The sequence below is a fragment of the Poeciliopsis prolifica genome, unplaced genomic scaffold (assembly GCF_027474105.1).
Source record: "Poeciliopsis prolifica strain line A6 unplaced genomic scaffold, Auburn_PproV2 SCAFFOLD065, whole genome shotgun sequence".
NCBI classification, from domain to species: domain Eukaryota; kingdom Metazoa; phylum Chordata; class Actinopteri; order Cyprinodontiformes; family Poeciliidae; genus Poeciliopsis; species Poeciliopsis prolifica.
The window spans coordinates 1918869-1936893 of record NW_026562440.1 but is presented as its reverse complement, the minus strand read 5'-3'; the positions used below and the strand labels follow the sequence as shown (position 1 = coordinate 1936893).

Here is an 18025-nt window from a genome sequence, read left to right as displayed (position 1 = left end):
TCATGAAACCTGTTGTGAAAAAAATATGTTCTTAAGATTTTCAACATGCACAGATAAATACAGGATGAGGACATTTGTGGAGACGAACATTAGACATGCACATGCAAATGTGCGAGTGCACACACACGTACCCACTGGCATTAGTGCTTTAGTAAATCACCACAGAATGTGTGTAAACACACAGTAAAGCTCTTCTGCTTTCCTCGGCTAACCACTTGGCAAACTGCATCTGTGTGTGTGTTGAGTTTAAGTGCAAGTCCAAAATCCTACTGGAAACTATTTCCTCTACAAGAGCATTAAAGCATCACTGCTGTCTTAGATGTCAACGCTAGCTTGCACTTTTCTCTTCTCTTTTCTTTCTCCACTAGCCTTTTCTCCCCCGCCTTCCACACAATTTATCTTTTTTTTTTCTTTTGCATCCCTTTACGTCACCCTTTACTCTCCTATTCTCTCAGTGGGCTTCAAAGGAATTTTACAATGTAATAACACAGGATTTAAAGGTTTTATTGAAGACAATCCTTTGATCTAACCACAATTTGATAGCAGATGATAATAGAACGAGCTTCATCTTGCAGTTTGCTCGTCTCGACGTGCTAAAACAGACGCGGCTACATTAATAGCATCGGCCCAGGCAGACTAACACCAAATTCAGACGCCATCAAGTCATCTGTGATGAGCTCACAGTTAATAGTTAAAGCAGACAAAGTCAGGACTACACACAGACAGCCAAAACAAACTACATAACCAGCATTCCCCTCACCTGACATCAGCCAACACTCAGGCCCACGGGCCATCTCCACAGCAACTCATTTGTCTTCATTATAGCTGGTCCACTGGGCTCTATTGCTCCCTGAGGGGATTAATGAAGCCGACCGGAATTAAATGGAGTTCTCATATGGTCGCTGATGAGTTTTAATCATGTTCAAAGAAGTGACCAAGGACCGTATGCACTATATAAAGAGGGTCAAGAGGCAGGCTGTTTTAAATTGGTGATCACGTCCTGCAGTTGGTTTCTTTGTTGCTTGGAGGAAATCGCTTACACACATATGTACAGAGATGGAAGCAGAGAAAGGTGCATCAAACAGCCTTTACTCTCAGTCCACATTGAAATTCTTTTTTTTTGAAACGAATAAAAAATATTAACTACACAATTTGCAACAACACTTTAAACCACTGAAATGTTTCCATCTTTTATTTATCCACGCAATGACCCAGATTTACTTCTAGGCGAATCTATTAAAGCTTTGTTGAGTTGACACTTTTACGGTGGTGAAATAAAGTCTTTTGCCTCCTTATAGATTCCTTCTGTTTTTGCTCATTTGCCCCACTTAAATAATTTTTCCTTTAACATTACAATATGAGTAAACACAAAGAATGTTTCTTTTAGAAAGCCACTATGAAATGTCTTCTTTGCCAAAATTGTGCTTCTTATTCTACTGTTTTGTTGACCTTTGCTTACATTTCTCAAAGTTAAATAGTCAAGCCAAAAAAAAAAAAAAAAAAAAGTTCCACATTTTTCTACATGTATTTTAAACCAATGTTTCATAATGATCTGTGTGATGCAATAATCTACCATGGATCATGCACGTGGTTTTAGTTGCATCATATCCTCTCCATCTTCCCGCCTTGCACTCCTGCAGGTGAAAGCATGACCGTTCTAAACACGGCTGATTGGCTGCTGGGCTGCAGCAGCCCGCCCCCGGCCTCGGGTTCCAAGGACTATGGTACAGAGGAGCATGTGTGTGAAACTCATAGAGCATTACATTAACAGCACAGAGGGTCAGTCTGTGTAGTAGAGAATGATTTTCTTCCAGGGCCTGTTCTGATTGGCTTTTGTTTGCTGTGCTGTATTGTTTGTGTTTGACATGCCAACACTGAATTTATTACAGCGTGTGTGGTCTTCAAATGTAGTATTGCAGAGGTTCCCACTGGTCAGAGGATCGGTTTTCATGGATTTGCAGGGGAAGTCAGTAGATGTGAAGGGAAATTTGCCAGGTGGTTTTCTGTACATAATTGTGTTTTAAACGTAATTATCGAATTTCATGGTATTTATCATTTTCAGGAACTTGAATGAAAAACAGGAAGGCGGGTACATTAAGGTGCTCAGTTAGGTTGTAGTTATTTAAACTCGATACCCTCAACGGCGAACTTTGATTAGCTTTAAAAAAAAAAAGGGGAACCCCTGCACTCAGCTTTCTGTTGACACACTGGAATTGCAGAATTGCATGGTGATGTATTTGTTTATTTGCTTTTTACCCTGCATGATTTATGGGTTGTTTTTTTTTTTGTTTTATTTATGAAACATAATAAGCTTAAAACTATAACTCCAATTCTTGTCCTATTCTTTCAAGTGAAAACAGAGCCGTTGAATAGCAGTGATACGGTCACCACGACAGGCGACACAGCGCTGGACACATATGCTGGCTCAGGTAAAGCATGTCAAGCACTTCAGCTCGACACACACAAAACCATTGTCTCCCATAGATATCGTCATCATCCATTTCAGCTCAGTGGCAGCACTGCTGAAAGCTTTAATCCACTGAACTGCTGTCTGGCCTTGGATTGCATCATGAAAGGCTGGCACAAGGATGAGAGACATTTTCACGGTTGTCTTTTTTTTTTTTTTTTTTTTAGAATCACAAACAGACCTGTGGTTCTTTTACACTGCAAAACCCACACGCGGATACACAAAGCATTTGCGAGAGCGCTTAAAAGTAGTGGGTGTTTGTCAGTACGGTGCTCTGACATCTCAATGACCACAAAAAGACATTGTGTTTCCCTGTGAGGCCCTCTGCAAGGGTTTCTTTTTTTTTTTTTTTTTTTTGGACTCTCTCTCTGCAGTGGAGAACTTGGCTTTTCTCCATTCAAAATGCTTCAGATTGTGTGTTTACTGGAATAGCATTTCAGCTCCAATAAGCCAGAGCCCTTGAGTTATGCTGGTCATGAAGGATTTTATTATAAGCAAAGCTAAACACCGGTTTCAAACTCTCTTGTTTGGGATTATTTCACTGCTTTCAGTAATCACCAGCAGCGGATACAGCCCTCGTTCGGCCCATCAGTACTCTCCTTCGCTCTACCCGTCAAAGTAAGTTTGCTTGCGTTTTCTTTGTTCTTTCAAACACATTTTTGATGAGGTAGAGTTGTCTATAAGCTCACCTCTATTTTCCCAGGCCCTACCCTCACATCCTCTCCACACCACCGGCTCCTGCGATGCCAACATACGCTGGCCAGCCTCAGTTCAGCAGCATGCAGCAGTCAACCGTTTATACAGCTTACTCACAGACGGGACAGGCCTACGGACTCTCCACTTATGGTATGAACAGCAGGCACTAAAAATGACTAAAAATTAGACTAATAAGAGTTATAGGTGTGAAATCTTACAGCCAGAGATTAAGCAGCAACAGGTGAGGGAGGGTTATCTATAATGCTAGAATTAGGTTGGGCATGGTGGCAGAATGTTGGAGTTGCTCTGTTACGTTAGTTCTCATTTGTTCTTTTTGTAGACTTTTCATTTTGTTTGGTTGAGGCATTTCATGTTTAGACAATTATTCCTCGTGGTTTTGGAAGCTGTGCAGCTAAGAGGTTTTTTTGTTCTTACTTCTTTACTTCTGGATAGTTGTTATGATGCATAACTGTGGCAACAAGGCATTGTTTTCACAAATGAATGCATGTGATTAGCATCTCATAAGTTCTAATAGAACTTGAACTATGACCTCAAATTTGCAGAAAGCAGAGAGAGAAGAAGTAAGTTCAAACCATTGCAACATGGTTTAACTGTGGCTGCATCTGCTGCCATAACAATTAAACAACTTATTTTTATATGTTGATCATTCTACTAGAGCATCCTTACAACAAGCATTGCCCAAATATATTATTGACAAAAACAACTTGCATGGCACAGATATAATTAGCTGATATTTAGTGAGTTCCAAGTTGTTTTCCACTGTATTGAAGCAGCTTAATGCAAGAACAATAAGTTTCACTATTGTCAGCAATTTCTAAATATATATACATAGTTTTATTAAGCTGGTACAATTTTGTTACATTATTTCCACACATTAAAACTTTGTCTGTTAACTTTGCACTTCACTTCCATTTTGAAATGCAACAGCTTACATTGTTTGACAAAGAGAACAAAATTAAAAAAAACATAATGAATTCTTGTGAAACGGAAGAAAAAAAAGCGTTAAATTAATTTCAAAATTACCTGGTTTTAAAACATGACTTTTTCAGTATTAGATTCTATGGGCTATTTAATCAATGGGCAACAAGGTCTTTCATTAGTAGTCGAAAGATGAGAAATTTTGGTTCTAGTTAAAACTGTAGGACATATACTGAGGCATCAAATTAAACCAGGCATTCAACAGTTTTACTGGTACTACCAGAGAGAGAAAAATAACTAAAGAGTTACTGTGAATCTCATTGCAAGAGAGATATTTTGTGAAATAAAATATAACCAGTTTTTGTTTGTTCTCTTCACAGATCTGGGTGTGATGCTTCCTGGGATTAAGACGGAGAGCAGCCTCACCCAGAGTCAGTCTCCACTACAGACTGGCCTCAGCTACAGCCCCGGCTTCACCACACCTCAGCCCGGACAGACTGCCTATTCACCCTATCAGATGCCAGGTCGGTTCAGTGAATATACATATTTCTCTCCAAGCAGGTTCTGGGAGTGAGATTACCTCTTCACAAAGGTTTTCGGTCCCACTTTTTGTGTTCTTGTGTTTTGTTTTCAAAGGTTCCAGTTTCACTCCTTCGTCAGGCCTCTACGCCACCAACAACTCTGTATCCAACCCTGCCAACTACACTGCCACACAGCAGGTACTATACAAACATACACACACAGTAATTGTCAATCTAGTACATCAGCATTCGCTTTCCTGCACTCGATAAGACAAATGATCCTCCATAACTATTCAGAATTGTTTGTCAGATTTGATGTCCACAGTTAAGCTAAAGTATTTTGCATAATTTACTTAGCAAGATATTTGAAAACCTAAGTGATTTGTTCTTTTACAGCAGAATGAAGAAATAGAACCTTACAGTAATTTTGCAACCTGGGGAAACATAGATGTGGTTGTTAATAAAAGAAGCCCAAAAAACGGCAATGTGGGTGGAGTGTGTGTGTGTGCGCTTGTATTTCTCAAGTTGTGAGGATCATTTTGATTTAATGCTCACACTCAGGAATACAGCACCAATTTGAGGACAAAACACTTTAGCATTAAAAACATGATAAATTGTTTGATATAACCAATTTTAAGGCTATGGTCAAACCGGTTAAAGTTTATGGTTAGGTGATCAGTTTCAATGTGAGCTAGCAAAATGATCCCTTGCATATTGGAAACGCTTTACTGAATAATAAAAAGAAGGAAAAAAAAGCACAAGACCAAAAGGAGGGACTGGAGTCTGGCAGAAAACAATTAAGTCTGTCCACATTGTAGAACATGAGAACAGACTTGCGTACAACTCTCTGTCTGACTACACACCATCTGTGCAAGAATGTTTATGTGCATTTATGTGGTATGCTGCAGTTTATAAAGACTTCCAGAGATGGATGTACTGACAGTTTTAGAGAGCTGAGTCATAAAAGTGCCCATCTCCACTTGGTCATTTAAATGGAGAAGCACAAAGCTTTGATTGTCTCTGGGATATAAAATAAAGACTGGAGGGAATGAAGGATTAGAGAAATGAGAGGGAACACTAGTAAAATCTGCTCTCTGCAGTACGTCTGGGCCGTTTCCTGGAAGCTGAAGCATGTTGCTTCTTGTACTTCTTGTCTTTATGTGCTCACAATCAGTGTTATCATCTGCAGGATTATCCCTCGTACACGACGTTTGGCCAAAACCAGTATGCGCAGTATTACTCTCCCTCCACTTACGGATCATACATGACCTCCAACAGCGTGGATGGCACCGGCTCTACGGCAGCCTATCAGCTACAGGATCCCGCTCCTGCCATGACCGGACAGGCTGCTGAGATTCACCCAGGTTTGCAAGATTCCTTAATACGTCTGAGTTTCACCAAAGTGCCTTATAGTTGAGCTAAATCAAAATGTTTGAAACAAGAGAGGCAGTAAGGCAAGATTTTGATGCATTTTGAGTGTACTTGTTTTGTCTATGACTAATATTTAAACTCTGAAATTCTGAAGTGTCCAAAAAAACTGCCTTCACACCCTTCCAGATCTTTATGTCAATATGGTTTAAAGTGGATTTTTGCAGCAAAATTTAATATTTATACAGATCAAGGCATGATATGCAAAAAAAAAAAAAAAAAAGCAAAAATAGTACCTCTGGCAAAATAGTTTCAAGAGGCAGCATCTACAAATGTGGAGTCTTTGAGAGGAACCACTCAAGAAAAAAGTATTTAATAACTTTATGTTCAAGTGATGCCGTGTCAACAAGTTGTTTGAGTCAACAAGATTATTGTAATCCATTGCAACAAAAGTTGCAGAAAAGCCCAAAAGTTAGACGATCAAAATCATCGTCTAACCATTGGGCCACATTTTTATTTCCAAACAGCTAATGCTAAATATTGTACTAGTATGCATGTGTGTGCTAAAAATACACCAAACTGTGCCTAAAAACATAACTTTAGGTCAACTGCAACATTCAACTTTCTTTCTTTTTTTTTCTTGTTTGACTTTGGTTTGTCTTGGCTGTAATTCAGAATCACTGATTAGAACAGCTTATCATTCTTGCTATCACTGACTTTTCCCCTTTCCTTAGCTTTCTCACTTTTTCCTCAATCTCCCTCTGACCAAGCAGATCCAGTGTGTATCTGTTCTTTTTTTGTTGTTGTTGTCGTCCGTCACATGTAGTGTGTCTTTGTCATCCACTCGCACTCTCACACTCTCCCTTTCCACTCAGATTGAGACATAACAATATGAGAGTCGAAGCTTAAGGTCTGGTTCTAGTTACCAGGCAGCAGTAGGAGCATATGGCAGTGGGGAGGGCGTGCTCGTGTGGAAGAATGTGTGTGTGTGTCTCTGTGTGTCTCTGTGTGTGTGTGTGGGTGTGTGTGTGTGCGTCTTTGTGTGCATTCTTCTGTATTTCTTTGCAGATACACATGCAGTGTCTATGCAAGAACAATCAGATCACATAAGTTATGTCTTTCTCATTTTGCTAAACCTTCACATGTTCCCCTTATCCCAAAATTTGTCGAAACGACCAATGGTTCTTTTTTGGGTTTCCTGCTTTCTTTTAAGTTGATCTGGCATTCCAATTACATTGAATTATTAAATTTGACAGGCTGTACAAGTCTGATTTAGAGCAACAGAACACTTGTGAAATCAGCTCTAACCACATTATTACTTTCCAATGCACTGGACATAGTTTGATTGCTTGTGTAGTTTTGAGGGAGATTTGGGAAGATTTCCAAATATGAAATGTTTCAAGCACATTTTCTGTGTCTGTACTCACTCTCAGGGGACTTTGATACAGTGCAGAGCCCCTCCACGCCCATCAAAGAGCTGGACGATAGAGCCTGCCGGAGTGGGGGGTCCAAGTCTCGCGGCAGGGGCCGCAAAAACAACCCTTCTCCTCCCCCTGACAGTGACCTGGAGGTAAAGAACTAAAGAACTCGCTCTCACAGAGTACTTGGAGTTCTGAATAAACAATCTATTCAAATCTCAATGGAAATATGGTATGTTGTTTGATTTTTATCCAACCTGCTTACTGTTGACTGCAGTACAAAAGAAAGGGACATGGAATAGTTTTTAGTGTCTTGTACAATAAAAGTATACAGGCAAAACGTTTTCTTCATTTTTTTGGGTTGTTGTGAAATACCTAATCTCTCTCGTTTGGTTTTGCAGAGAGTGTTTGTGTGGGATCTTGATGAGACGATCATCGTCTTCCATTCTTTGCTCACAGGCTCCTATGCACAGAAATATGGCAAGGTACGTATGACACCGTTTTCACAATCTGATAGAATTACATTACTGTCGATTTCTTCTGGGAAAATCTTTCCACCCACACTGAATGACCTCAGTCAGTTTGGGGGAAAATAGGTGAAATGTTAAAGACATGCCTATCTGTCGCTGATAGAGCTTCCCTACTAAAGTAGAATCACTATAGACTCCTTACATTGATCCTATTACAAATGCAGTTATGAACTGGTTTGATCAGATCTTGTACAATAATGTACTAACACAACACTAAAGCCATCTCTTACATTAAATTTTGGATCCTTTTTTCATTGTTTTATAGTCAAAGGGAGGAGGAAGTTGCTCTGGTCAGATGAGATTTGCATTTTACTTTTTGGCTTACATATAAGATGCTTTGTGTGGTGGGAAGAAAAACGGTGGTGGCAGCATCATGCTCCGGGAGTGCTTTTTTTTTAACAGACATAGGAAATGTGGTCACAGTTTAAAGGCAGATGGATTTTATCACAAGGTTATTTTATGGGGAAAAACTGACAGTTAGCAAAAACAGCCACTGTAAATACAGCAAAAAGGTGTTTCTTTAAAAGTTTTAACTTAAGAAGGACGAACACATAAGTGCTCTAGAGACTTTTATTTTTCATTTTTTTGCTAAATAAAGTCTAAAGTTATTTCACTTCTCATTTATGGGATGCTTTATGTTGGTCAACTTCATAAAATACTAACATAACACAACAGCGTTTGAGGTTTTAATTTGATTAAATGTAAAAATTTCAAGTTGCAAAACATTTTTTATCCACAATAACTGTTATATTTTCACCAGACTAATTTTCAACTAATTGGAATTTATAAACACTGCTGCAAACATGAGCTACACATGCTGATTTGAAGCAGCTGGCGATTATTAAAACACAATGATTTTGACACACACAGTCAAAATCAGTTAAACTGTGATAACAGCTCTATGCAATGCCTTGACCTGCATTTACTAGAGCTTATGCTATTGTAGTGGTGAAACAGTTTTTATAGAAGAACTGGTAGAAGCGTCTCTATGTCAAGTATGGCTTTTGTGGCAGCGGAAACACAGCTCACGCTAAGTGAGCACCTGGTCCTGTTTTGCCCTGGGAGCAGTTCGAAGGGAAATTCACCAGCTCTGAGACAAGAGTCCAAGATTACACAAAATATACTCAAAAATAACAGAATGAGTCCTCGATGTGCCTTTATTTCTCTCAGTAGATTACTTATGTTACATTAAAAGTTCCAGGAATGCTACGGTCAATTTATGATCACGTACACAGTAAAATTAGTCTTTAAATGAAGCTATTAATAACTGTCAATGCCTTCATTAGTTTAATCACAACCAATGAAAATTATGTGCTAATTTCTTACTTTGAGTAATGCTTATTTCAATTTTCTCTAAACTTATTTGGTGGTCTCACTTTATCACACACCAGCTACACTGTTTATACTTCCCTTTATTTTAACAGCTCCTGGCTCTGATCTTGGATCATGCTTTGTGGCCCAGGTTACATTTATTTACTGGGTGACGTTGTTCCTGTGTGCACAACTACAGCTAGTAGCCAGCCTGTAAAGGCTTTTAAAACCTGCTCAGGTCTAATATCCTGATCCTGTTGGCAGTAAAACAAAAAACTGGCAGAACACACACACACACACAGTGTGAAGCCAAACTGGCATGAAACCCCTGGCAGGCCAGAAGTTTTACAGATGCAGTTTTGTGGGCACAGAAGTACTTTGTATTCATGCAGTATTTTTTCTTTCTTTCCCCCTCCCCCTCATTTAATGTTTGGCAAATTACATTTAATGGGTATGAGAAACGTCCTGATGAGTTGTAAATTGGTGAGTGTGGGGGTGAGACATGGAAACACATGTGGACTTAGCGGTTGATCCAGCTTGGTTTCTCCCACACTTATTGTGGAGAAACAATCAGGAAAAGTTTTAGCTTGAGGTCTGCATTCTGGTAATGAGATTGACTCAGTGTCTGTTGGGGTGTACTGTTAACTCAATGCACTCTCCGTTAGGCATAACAAGTTGTCAGAGGTTTCCAACTGTTGTGGGCAAATACAAAATTGCCTTAGTGTGGTGGTTGGTGGTTTATTATTGAAGTGGCAGCACATCCATGACATGTTACCCACACACACCAGCATGGCCGGGTCATTAACAAATATAGAGCAGAACTAGCCAGGTTGACCTCAACCTTATCACATCCACTTCAAGTGAATTAGGATGAACTTTAATCTTAAGGTTTTCCAAAACATCCAGTAAAGCAGCCACTATGACACCTTTAGGATAGTAATATTATGCTAGATTTAATAAAAATAACACTAACAATAATATTAAAGTCAGCAATTTTTTTGCAATAATTTTTATTGTGCTTTTTTCCGATCTTCTGTGCATTTAATAAAGTTTACTTTTTCTATTACACTTGAAAAGTAATCAAAGACCCCCAAAGTTATTTAATGTGTAGGAGGATTGATAAAACAGACAGGTATTTGTTAACGTCTGTCTCCAATCATAGCTGAACAATTGGATTTATCCACATGATCAAAATACATAAATACATTTTTACAATGATATTTGTCCAAAGAGTATTGAGCCCAACAACATCTAAGTATTGAAAGACAATCACCCCAGTTCATGCAAGCCTACAAAAAGTAAACATAGAAAAAAGTTTTCCAGGCTTGCTGAATCACTGTGTTCTTTAAAATAAAAAAAGGGAAAAGCTTTAAGATATTGTTAAAAAAGATGACACTTGTTTTGTTTTCCTCAGCTCATTTTCTGAAGATGAAAGGAATGATGCACTTTATTATTTCAAACTACATAGATTTTGTTTGGAAGAGCTGGAACTGGAGTTGAGCTATTTTGAAATCAACTTTTTAAAATCAAGTCCACATTCAAGAGGAAACGCATGAGCAACTGGTGAACCCCAAGCTTTCATTTCTTGAGAGAGTAAACTAAAACTGGGTTGGTTGCTTTTGGAAATTAGGACAAAATATTTATCATAATTCAATGTTTTGGATTGAGAATGTGCTAAACATTTTCTCATTAATTTGACTAACTGCCTTTTGTTTGCATCAATTCCAAAATATAATTTACTTTATTGACTGAGAAACTGTAAGACATAAATTCACTCTTATAAACAGCTTTTTGGGACATTAGCAACATTTATTTCAAACCCTTTATGTCTCAGTTGCAGCTTGATGCAACATGCGATTGAACTTAAAAAGATTTTTTTTAAGATTATGAGGAAAGGAAACATATTTTTTGAGAAAAAGATGAAAGTTTGGACTTTAATGGAGAACACAAAGCACATAGTTGGCCATTTCTCCATTGGAATAATTGTAATCTTACTGACTCAAAAGTGAGTAAAGTCAGAACTCTTGAATATTAAATCATTTTTCTACTTATTCTCAGACTCACAAATGTTGTCTGTGTAAGTTTCCCTCTTTTTAACTTTCAGTCACCCTCCTGTAAGTATCTTTCTATTCTAGTCGTCTGATAGTGTCAGCGAATTGTGCAGCAAGCTGTCGACCCGCGCTGACCCATCACAGATGATGGTTTTTGCAGCTGAGCCCCGGGCTGGCAGGGCAGACTGTGTTCTCCCAAACACGCGAATGCACGCACACACACACGCACGCAAACCATTCACATACCAAATAAACTAAAGCATCTGCCTCCGAGGGTACCGACTCTCCGCAGTACGCACAGGAGGGGACGCACACACTTCATTTTGCTCATCCCTTTTCCCCCCACTGCAAGTTTTAGGAATGTTGATGGGACAGGGCAAGTGCAGCTTGTCTGTCACCGTCTGGTGTGATGAGCAGAATGTACCGACTCCAGCAGTGGGTGGAGGGCAGAGGTGTGAATTGGAAAAGTGTGCACATTGTAAAATGTTTCTTTTTTTTGTTTTGTTTTGTTTTTGTTTTTTTTACGACTAGACTGGAGATGATAAAATTGCTCTTTTTAATTTTGTTGTATTTTATGCTTTTTAAGGACCCTCCAATGGCAGTCACACTTGGTCTGCGGATGGAAGAGATGATCTTCAACATGGCTGACACACACTTATTCTTTAATGACCTGGAGGTGAGAGATAACACAAAAAAACAATTCAACAAAAACATATACTTTATATATTCAACATATATATTCAATAAACCTATATTTAAGATGACTTGCCTCTGAATTTAGCACAAGGGCGTACGTCAGACATTTCATGTATTGAAATACTACTACTGCCCTCTTGTGGTTAAAAAACCCCACTAACTTTATTTCAATGCTAACTATATTGTATGTGCAGGGCTCGCCTGAAAAAAAAATAAGTTTAGACACATTTTAATGTACTTTACCAGGATTTTAGGCTAAAACAAAACATAATTTAGAGATGATTTGAGATGGAATGAAAAAGAAGTTTGCATTTATTTGTTTTTTTTGTTGTTGTTTTTTCTTTTTCAATTTTTTTGAATTTATAAATAAATATCTGAACGATAGGGTCAGTGTGACTGAAAAATTGGAGGATATATATTTTTTTCTTTTGCAAAGTAACTGAAGCTCAGACGGTTTGAATGAGCTTCATCTGTGAACAGCAATTTTCAAGTCTTGTTACATATTCACAGTTGAAATTTGAACAGAACTCTGATTGGGCTATTTTGACACAAACAATATGAAGACCAGTATGCTTTGATCTGGACCATGCTACTGTAACTCCGGCTGTGTGCTTTACAAATTCTTGTTGAAATTCTTGTTGGTTTTAAGCGGCATTTGTCTGAACTTTGACCTTTAGCAAATTATCTTCTGGTATAGTTTTGAATTTATCTCCATCCATTAACTCTGACGGATGGGGATAAAATGTGGCATAACATCACTGTTCTATGTAACATAATTGTCTCATTTATGTGTTTTTTTTTTTTTTTGTGAATGCAGGAATGTGATCAGGTACATATTGATGATGTGTCATCAGATGACAATGGCCAAGACTTAAGGTGATTATGTAATATTTAACTGTTCTGCAAAAAAAAAAAAGGCGAGCCACTGCATGCGGCTCCCATTATCCTGGGTGAAACTCTGTCTTTTATTAGCTCTCTGGTTCCTAAAAGTCGTTTTAAGTTGCTTCATGCAAATCACTTTTCATGACTAATAATAATTAAGCTTTTTTTTCTAACAGAGCAGACTTTTTAAATAAAACATATCATTATTATTGACAGTACTTACAGTTTTGCAACTGATGGCTTCCATGCAGCTGCAACCAGCGCCAACCTGTGCCTGGCTACGGGGGTCCGCGGTGGGGTCGACTGGATGAGGAAGCTGGCCTTCCGCTACCGACGGGTCAAAGAGTTGTATAGCACATACAAAAACAATGTAGGGGGTAAGCCAATTAACATGGAATCTCTTGGTCACTATTTGAAAGGAGACACTCTTCAAGAAGGTTTTATTTATTATTATTATTTTTCTTCACTCACACACATCACTGGCATAAATGTAATGTATCTTTCTGGGGTTTCATTTTGAGTCGTTCTTTTTCAGGGTAGAACAATTGTTTTGATGCTGGATTCTTAAAAAAAAAAAAAAAAAAGAAGAAGAAGAAAAGAAAAAAGTTACACCAAATATTTAATTTGTTGTGTTAAAGGTCTGCTGGGCCCTGCTAAGAGAGATGCCTGGCTGCAGCTCAGAGCAGAGGTGGAGGCTCTGACTGATTCCTGGCTCACCCACGCACTCAAGTCCTTGTCCATCATAAGCTCAAGGTTTGCACTCTTTCATGCAAATACCGAGCAACATATTTTCTTCTTGGTGAAGACGGTTGATGCAATGCAGCTGATTTTGAAGAGCATAAATTAAAAACAAAATGCATTTATTCAGTAGTTAGACTCTGTTATCCATTAATGCTGCTTTCATGTTCCTCTTGCCTGCAGGAGTAACTGTGTAAATGTGTTGGTAACAACGACGCAGCTCATACCGGCGCTGGCGAAGGTTCTTCTGTATAGTCTTGGATCAGTTTTCCCCATTGAAAACATTTACAGTGCTACAAAAATAGGTAAGAACCAGACACACACACACACACACACACAGGAAAAAAACAACACATACTCTGCCTGGCTTACATCAAATAACACGGAACGTGAAATGTGAGAAAAGTTAGAGCTCCATATGTTTTTCTTTGTCCTGTGGAGTGAATGGCATTTTCAACAAAACCGAAGTGTAAATATCACTGTACAAAAGTCTTGAGTCCTTCTTTTCTTGTTTCTCCTCCAAGCAGCCAGATCTTTTCATTATAAAAATGGAGATGTAGCAAAGAATTGACTGATGACCACATTTCAGCTTTTTGGCCCTAATTTTGACTGGCAAGTTGATCATTCAAAATCAGAACTTTCCCTGATTAATTAACCTGAAATACACCAAGCTGAGATGTATTAGATGTCCTGGTAAGGATGTGTTAAAATATAAACACAGAAATAGATATTTGAATGAAAACTATTTGGAAAAATGTGATATTCAACTTGAGATTTATTCCACACTCGATAGGTTTAACCCTGGAATTTTTTTAATCATTTTTTATTTCTACAACCAATAACTTTCTGCTTCCCTGCTGTGTAAAAATGACACAAAAAGCCACTCTTAAAAGTGAGAAGGACAATTCAAGTAAGGAATTGTCTGCCTGTTGGATTTTTACATTGAGAAAAGGGTAAAAAAAATGTATACTGATTTAGGCATGCTCATATTTACAGCAAAAAAGTTTTAAAATGACTGTGACTAAAAAATGCTAGATGCGAATTTACATTTGAAATCAGATATCTATATACGCTTCACTACAAGTCAGATTCTCTTCTTTTGTTTGACATTAAATCAAACCAAACTTTTAATGTTTTAGGTCAGTTAGGATGTTCTTATTGTTTTGTCTTTTCAGTTCATCTCAGTAGATTTAGGATTTGTTTCACTTTGAATAATGACATCTCTTACCAGCATCAATTTGTATCTGTCTTTTGCTTTTTTTTATGGGGTTTTTGCACCAAAACGTTCATATATATATAATATATATATATATATATATATATATATATATATATATATATATATATATATAGAAAGCAACTAACCATAACACCAGAGCAATAGAGGCCCAGATCTACCACACCAGACAAGACCCAAGGTGTAGGTTGTGCAAGGAGGCCCTGAGACAGTCCAGCACATCACAGCAGGGTGCAAGATACTGGCAGGGAAAGCGTACATGGAGCGACATAACCAAGTGGCAGGCATTGTGTACAGAAACATCTGTGCAGAATATGGACTGGAAACCCCGAGATCAAAGTGGGAAACACCCCCAAAGGTGGTGGAGAACGCCAGAGCTAAGATCCTGTGGGACTTCCAGATCCAGACACAGACAGAATGGTATGGCGAACCAACCAGACATTGTCGTAGTGGATAAAAATCAGAGGAAAGCCGTTGTGGTAGTAGCAATACCAAGTTATTGCAACATCAGGAAAAAGGAGCACGAGAAACTGGAGAAATACCAGGGCCTCAGGGAGAACTGGAGAGGGCCTGGAAGGTGAAGACCACAGTGGTGCCTGGTCATCGGGGCCCTCGGGGCAGTAACCCCCAAACTGGAGCAGTGGCTACAACAGATCCCAGGAACAACATCAGACATCTCAGTCCAGAAATGTGCAGTCCTTGGCACAGCCAAGATACTGCGCAGAACCCTCAAGCTCCCAGGCCTCTGGTAGAGGACCCGAGCTCAGAGGATAAGAACCACCCGCGGTGGGTGAGAAGGGAATTTATATATATATATATATATATATATATATATATATATATATATATATATACATATATATATATATATATATATATATATATATATATATATATATATATATATATATATATATATATATATATATATATATATATATATAAACAGAGAGAGAAAGAGTGTGTTCAAAGGAGATGAGTACACCGAGTTTAATAATCTACACTTTCTTTGAGTGAGAAAGCTAAACAAAACTCTAAGATGAATATTTTTAAGTAGAGAAAATAGGAAGAATAGAAAATCATTTGGGAAAAAAGCAAAAATAATATGACAGTAAGATGAGACCGAAGAAGAAAAGCTGTGTAAATAAGGCAATAATTTCACACTGGATGTTCATTTTGTTCATTAAGGTATGAATTCTAAAGAGGAGTAACAAAATCATTGTAAAGTCAGCTAAAACCCAATACCAGTGTGTTCAGTTGCAAATGTTTATGTTTCCAATTGATTAAAAATATGGCATCGCACGAAAAGAAGTGTTTCTTTCATCTATGTGTCTGGATGCATCCTTCCTGTGTTTTTATATCTACCTAAACAAATGAAAAACCTGTGAAAGCCGTCTGTTTGTCTCCAGGCAAAGAGAGCTGTTTTGAGCGTATAGTCTCCCGCTTTGGCACTAACATTACATATGTTGTGATTGGCGATGGAAAGGATGAAGAGCATGCCGCCAGCCAGGTAAACAAACAGCTTCTGAACTTTGACCCCTCTGACCATGTTACCCTCCTTCCTTCCCCCTTGTTCATTTGTTTTTTGCAGGAAAAGAGAGTTGCTTTGAGCGCATAATGCAAAGGTTTGGCAGGAAAGTAGTGTATGTTGTAATTGGGGACGGTGTGGAAGAGGAACAGGCGGCCAAAAAGGTAATGGAACCGCAACCTTACCGCGTGATCCCTCCAATCCGCCAACTCTGCACAGCGTGAGCTCTGATTGGACAAAACCTGCCTTTCTTTGCTGCAGCGGTTTTTGTGTTGGTCTTTGACTTTCTCTGGTCGACTGGCTTCTTTGTTTGACAGTGTGCTGGGATAACTTGATTGCAGCTGTTAAGAGTGAATACTGAAGAGCAAAGCTTGGATAATTGAGTATGCTTTGGCACTTTTAGCAAGAAACTAGATTACAGTTTTAAAAACAACACGAGTCAGAAATACAAGCACGTCCAGTGAAGTTAAGAGTTTACCAACCAGGCCTGAATGGACAAGTGATTCAGTTTATTACTAAATTACTTGCTTGCATCATATTAACCATGTTCTCCTTGTGCTTAAAGTCAAAAAATAGAGAGAAACGCATTGCTACAGCCTGGTTTTGGTAATAGCACTTAGCAATGAAACAATTGGCAAAATCTACAGCTTTTCCATTTTGAAACGAGAATGCAACCTACTCACATCTGAGTCGGCTGAGACTCATCAAATGCACTGGAATAATCCAAGAACGTCTCAAATTTGTGTTGCTTTATCAACAGCAGAAAAGCAAAATTGTAGTTGTTTCTGTTGTTTCTTAACTCTGACATGTATCATGCGATGATAAAGATTGGGAATAATATTTTTACTGCAGTTGCAGGAATAAATGTTGCTTCTTTAAGTAAAAACTTTCAGACCATGAATGTTTCCTCTGTGTATATTCACACAGTGAAACCGAGGTGTTTTAATCGAGGTCATACCGTGAACGTACTGACCACTGCCCAGTGCAAGTTAACATTTGGAACATGTTTCTGGTCAAACTTTAAGTGATGCCCTGCCCAAGTATACACAGTAGCCAAGCTTTGAACATGCGTGTTTAGCCTAAATATGCTGCTTTTGTTCCAGTGATGTAATGCGTTTTTTGACTTCTGCTATAATTTACTATAATAAGAAAATACAAGCAAAAAAAAACAAAAAAAAACAGGTTGTTAGAACTGGTTTACTCTAGTTAAATTAGAGATGTTTTCTTTCTGAATACAAATCCTTTCAGCTTCAGATTTTATTTTTTGACGCTTGGAGCTGGGATTATTTTAAAGAGTGGGTTGCTTTCACTTTTTTTGTAAGTTACAATTAAAAGACGCTCAACAGTTTCCAGTGTCTTGGAAATTCAATGGTTCTGTTTTCAACATGAAGTTGTGTGCAGTGAAGATTTAGTTTCCACTCAGTTGCTGAAAGCTAAGCAACTAATGAGCATAAAACTTTAATGTAGTACTTAGGCTTAAAAAAAAAGGTACTTCTAGGACTTTGTTATTTGATGGATTTTATACTTGAGGACAGAACCTAATATGATCTGTTTATTAGGTGAAGTCGTCAACCATCTTGCAGGGCATTCGCTGATGATTCAATACTCAAGTTATTAAACAATGTGTCAATTTAAATAAAACA

At 38.2% G+C, this 18025-nt stretch overlaps 1 protein-coding gene across 5 annotated transcripts in view; it reads left to right on the top strand.

The window, feature by feature from the left end:
• Positions 1-18025, top strand: part of eya4 (EYA transcriptional coactivator and phosphatase 4) — a 52629-nt gene that overhangs the window by 33435 nt on the left and 1169 nt on the right. For 2 of the 5 annotated variants that reach the window (XM_055019949.1, XM_055019953.1), the window contains 15 exons: positions 1641-1724; positions 2352-2429; positions 3019-3085; positions 3171-3313; positions 4483-4626; positions 4739-4821; positions 5813-5987; positions 7425-7561; positions 7811-7894; positions 11888-11977; positions 12815-12873; positions 13096-13256; positions 13518-13632; positions 13801-13922; positions 16446-16546. In XM_055019949.1, coding sequence (XP_054875924.1) covers positions 1641-1724; positions 2352-2429; positions 3019-3085; positions 3171-3313; positions 4483-4626; positions 4739-4821; positions 5813-5987; positions 7425-7561; positions 7811-7894; positions 11888-11977; positions 12815-12873; positions 13096-13256; positions 13518-13632; positions 13801-13922; positions 16446-16546 — 1643 coding nt within the window. Of the gene's footprint in view, positions 1-1640; positions 1725-2351; positions 2430-3018; positions 3086-3170; positions 3314-4482; positions 4627-4738; positions 4822-5812; positions 5988-7424; positions 7562-7810; positions 7895-11887; positions 11978-12814; positions 12874-13095; positions 13257-13517; positions 13633-13800; positions 13923-16263; positions 16365-16445; positions 16547-18025 lie in introns of all 5 variants that reach the window. The other 3 variants (XM_055019950.1, XM_055019952.1, XM_055019951.1) reach the window with 3 other exon arrangements.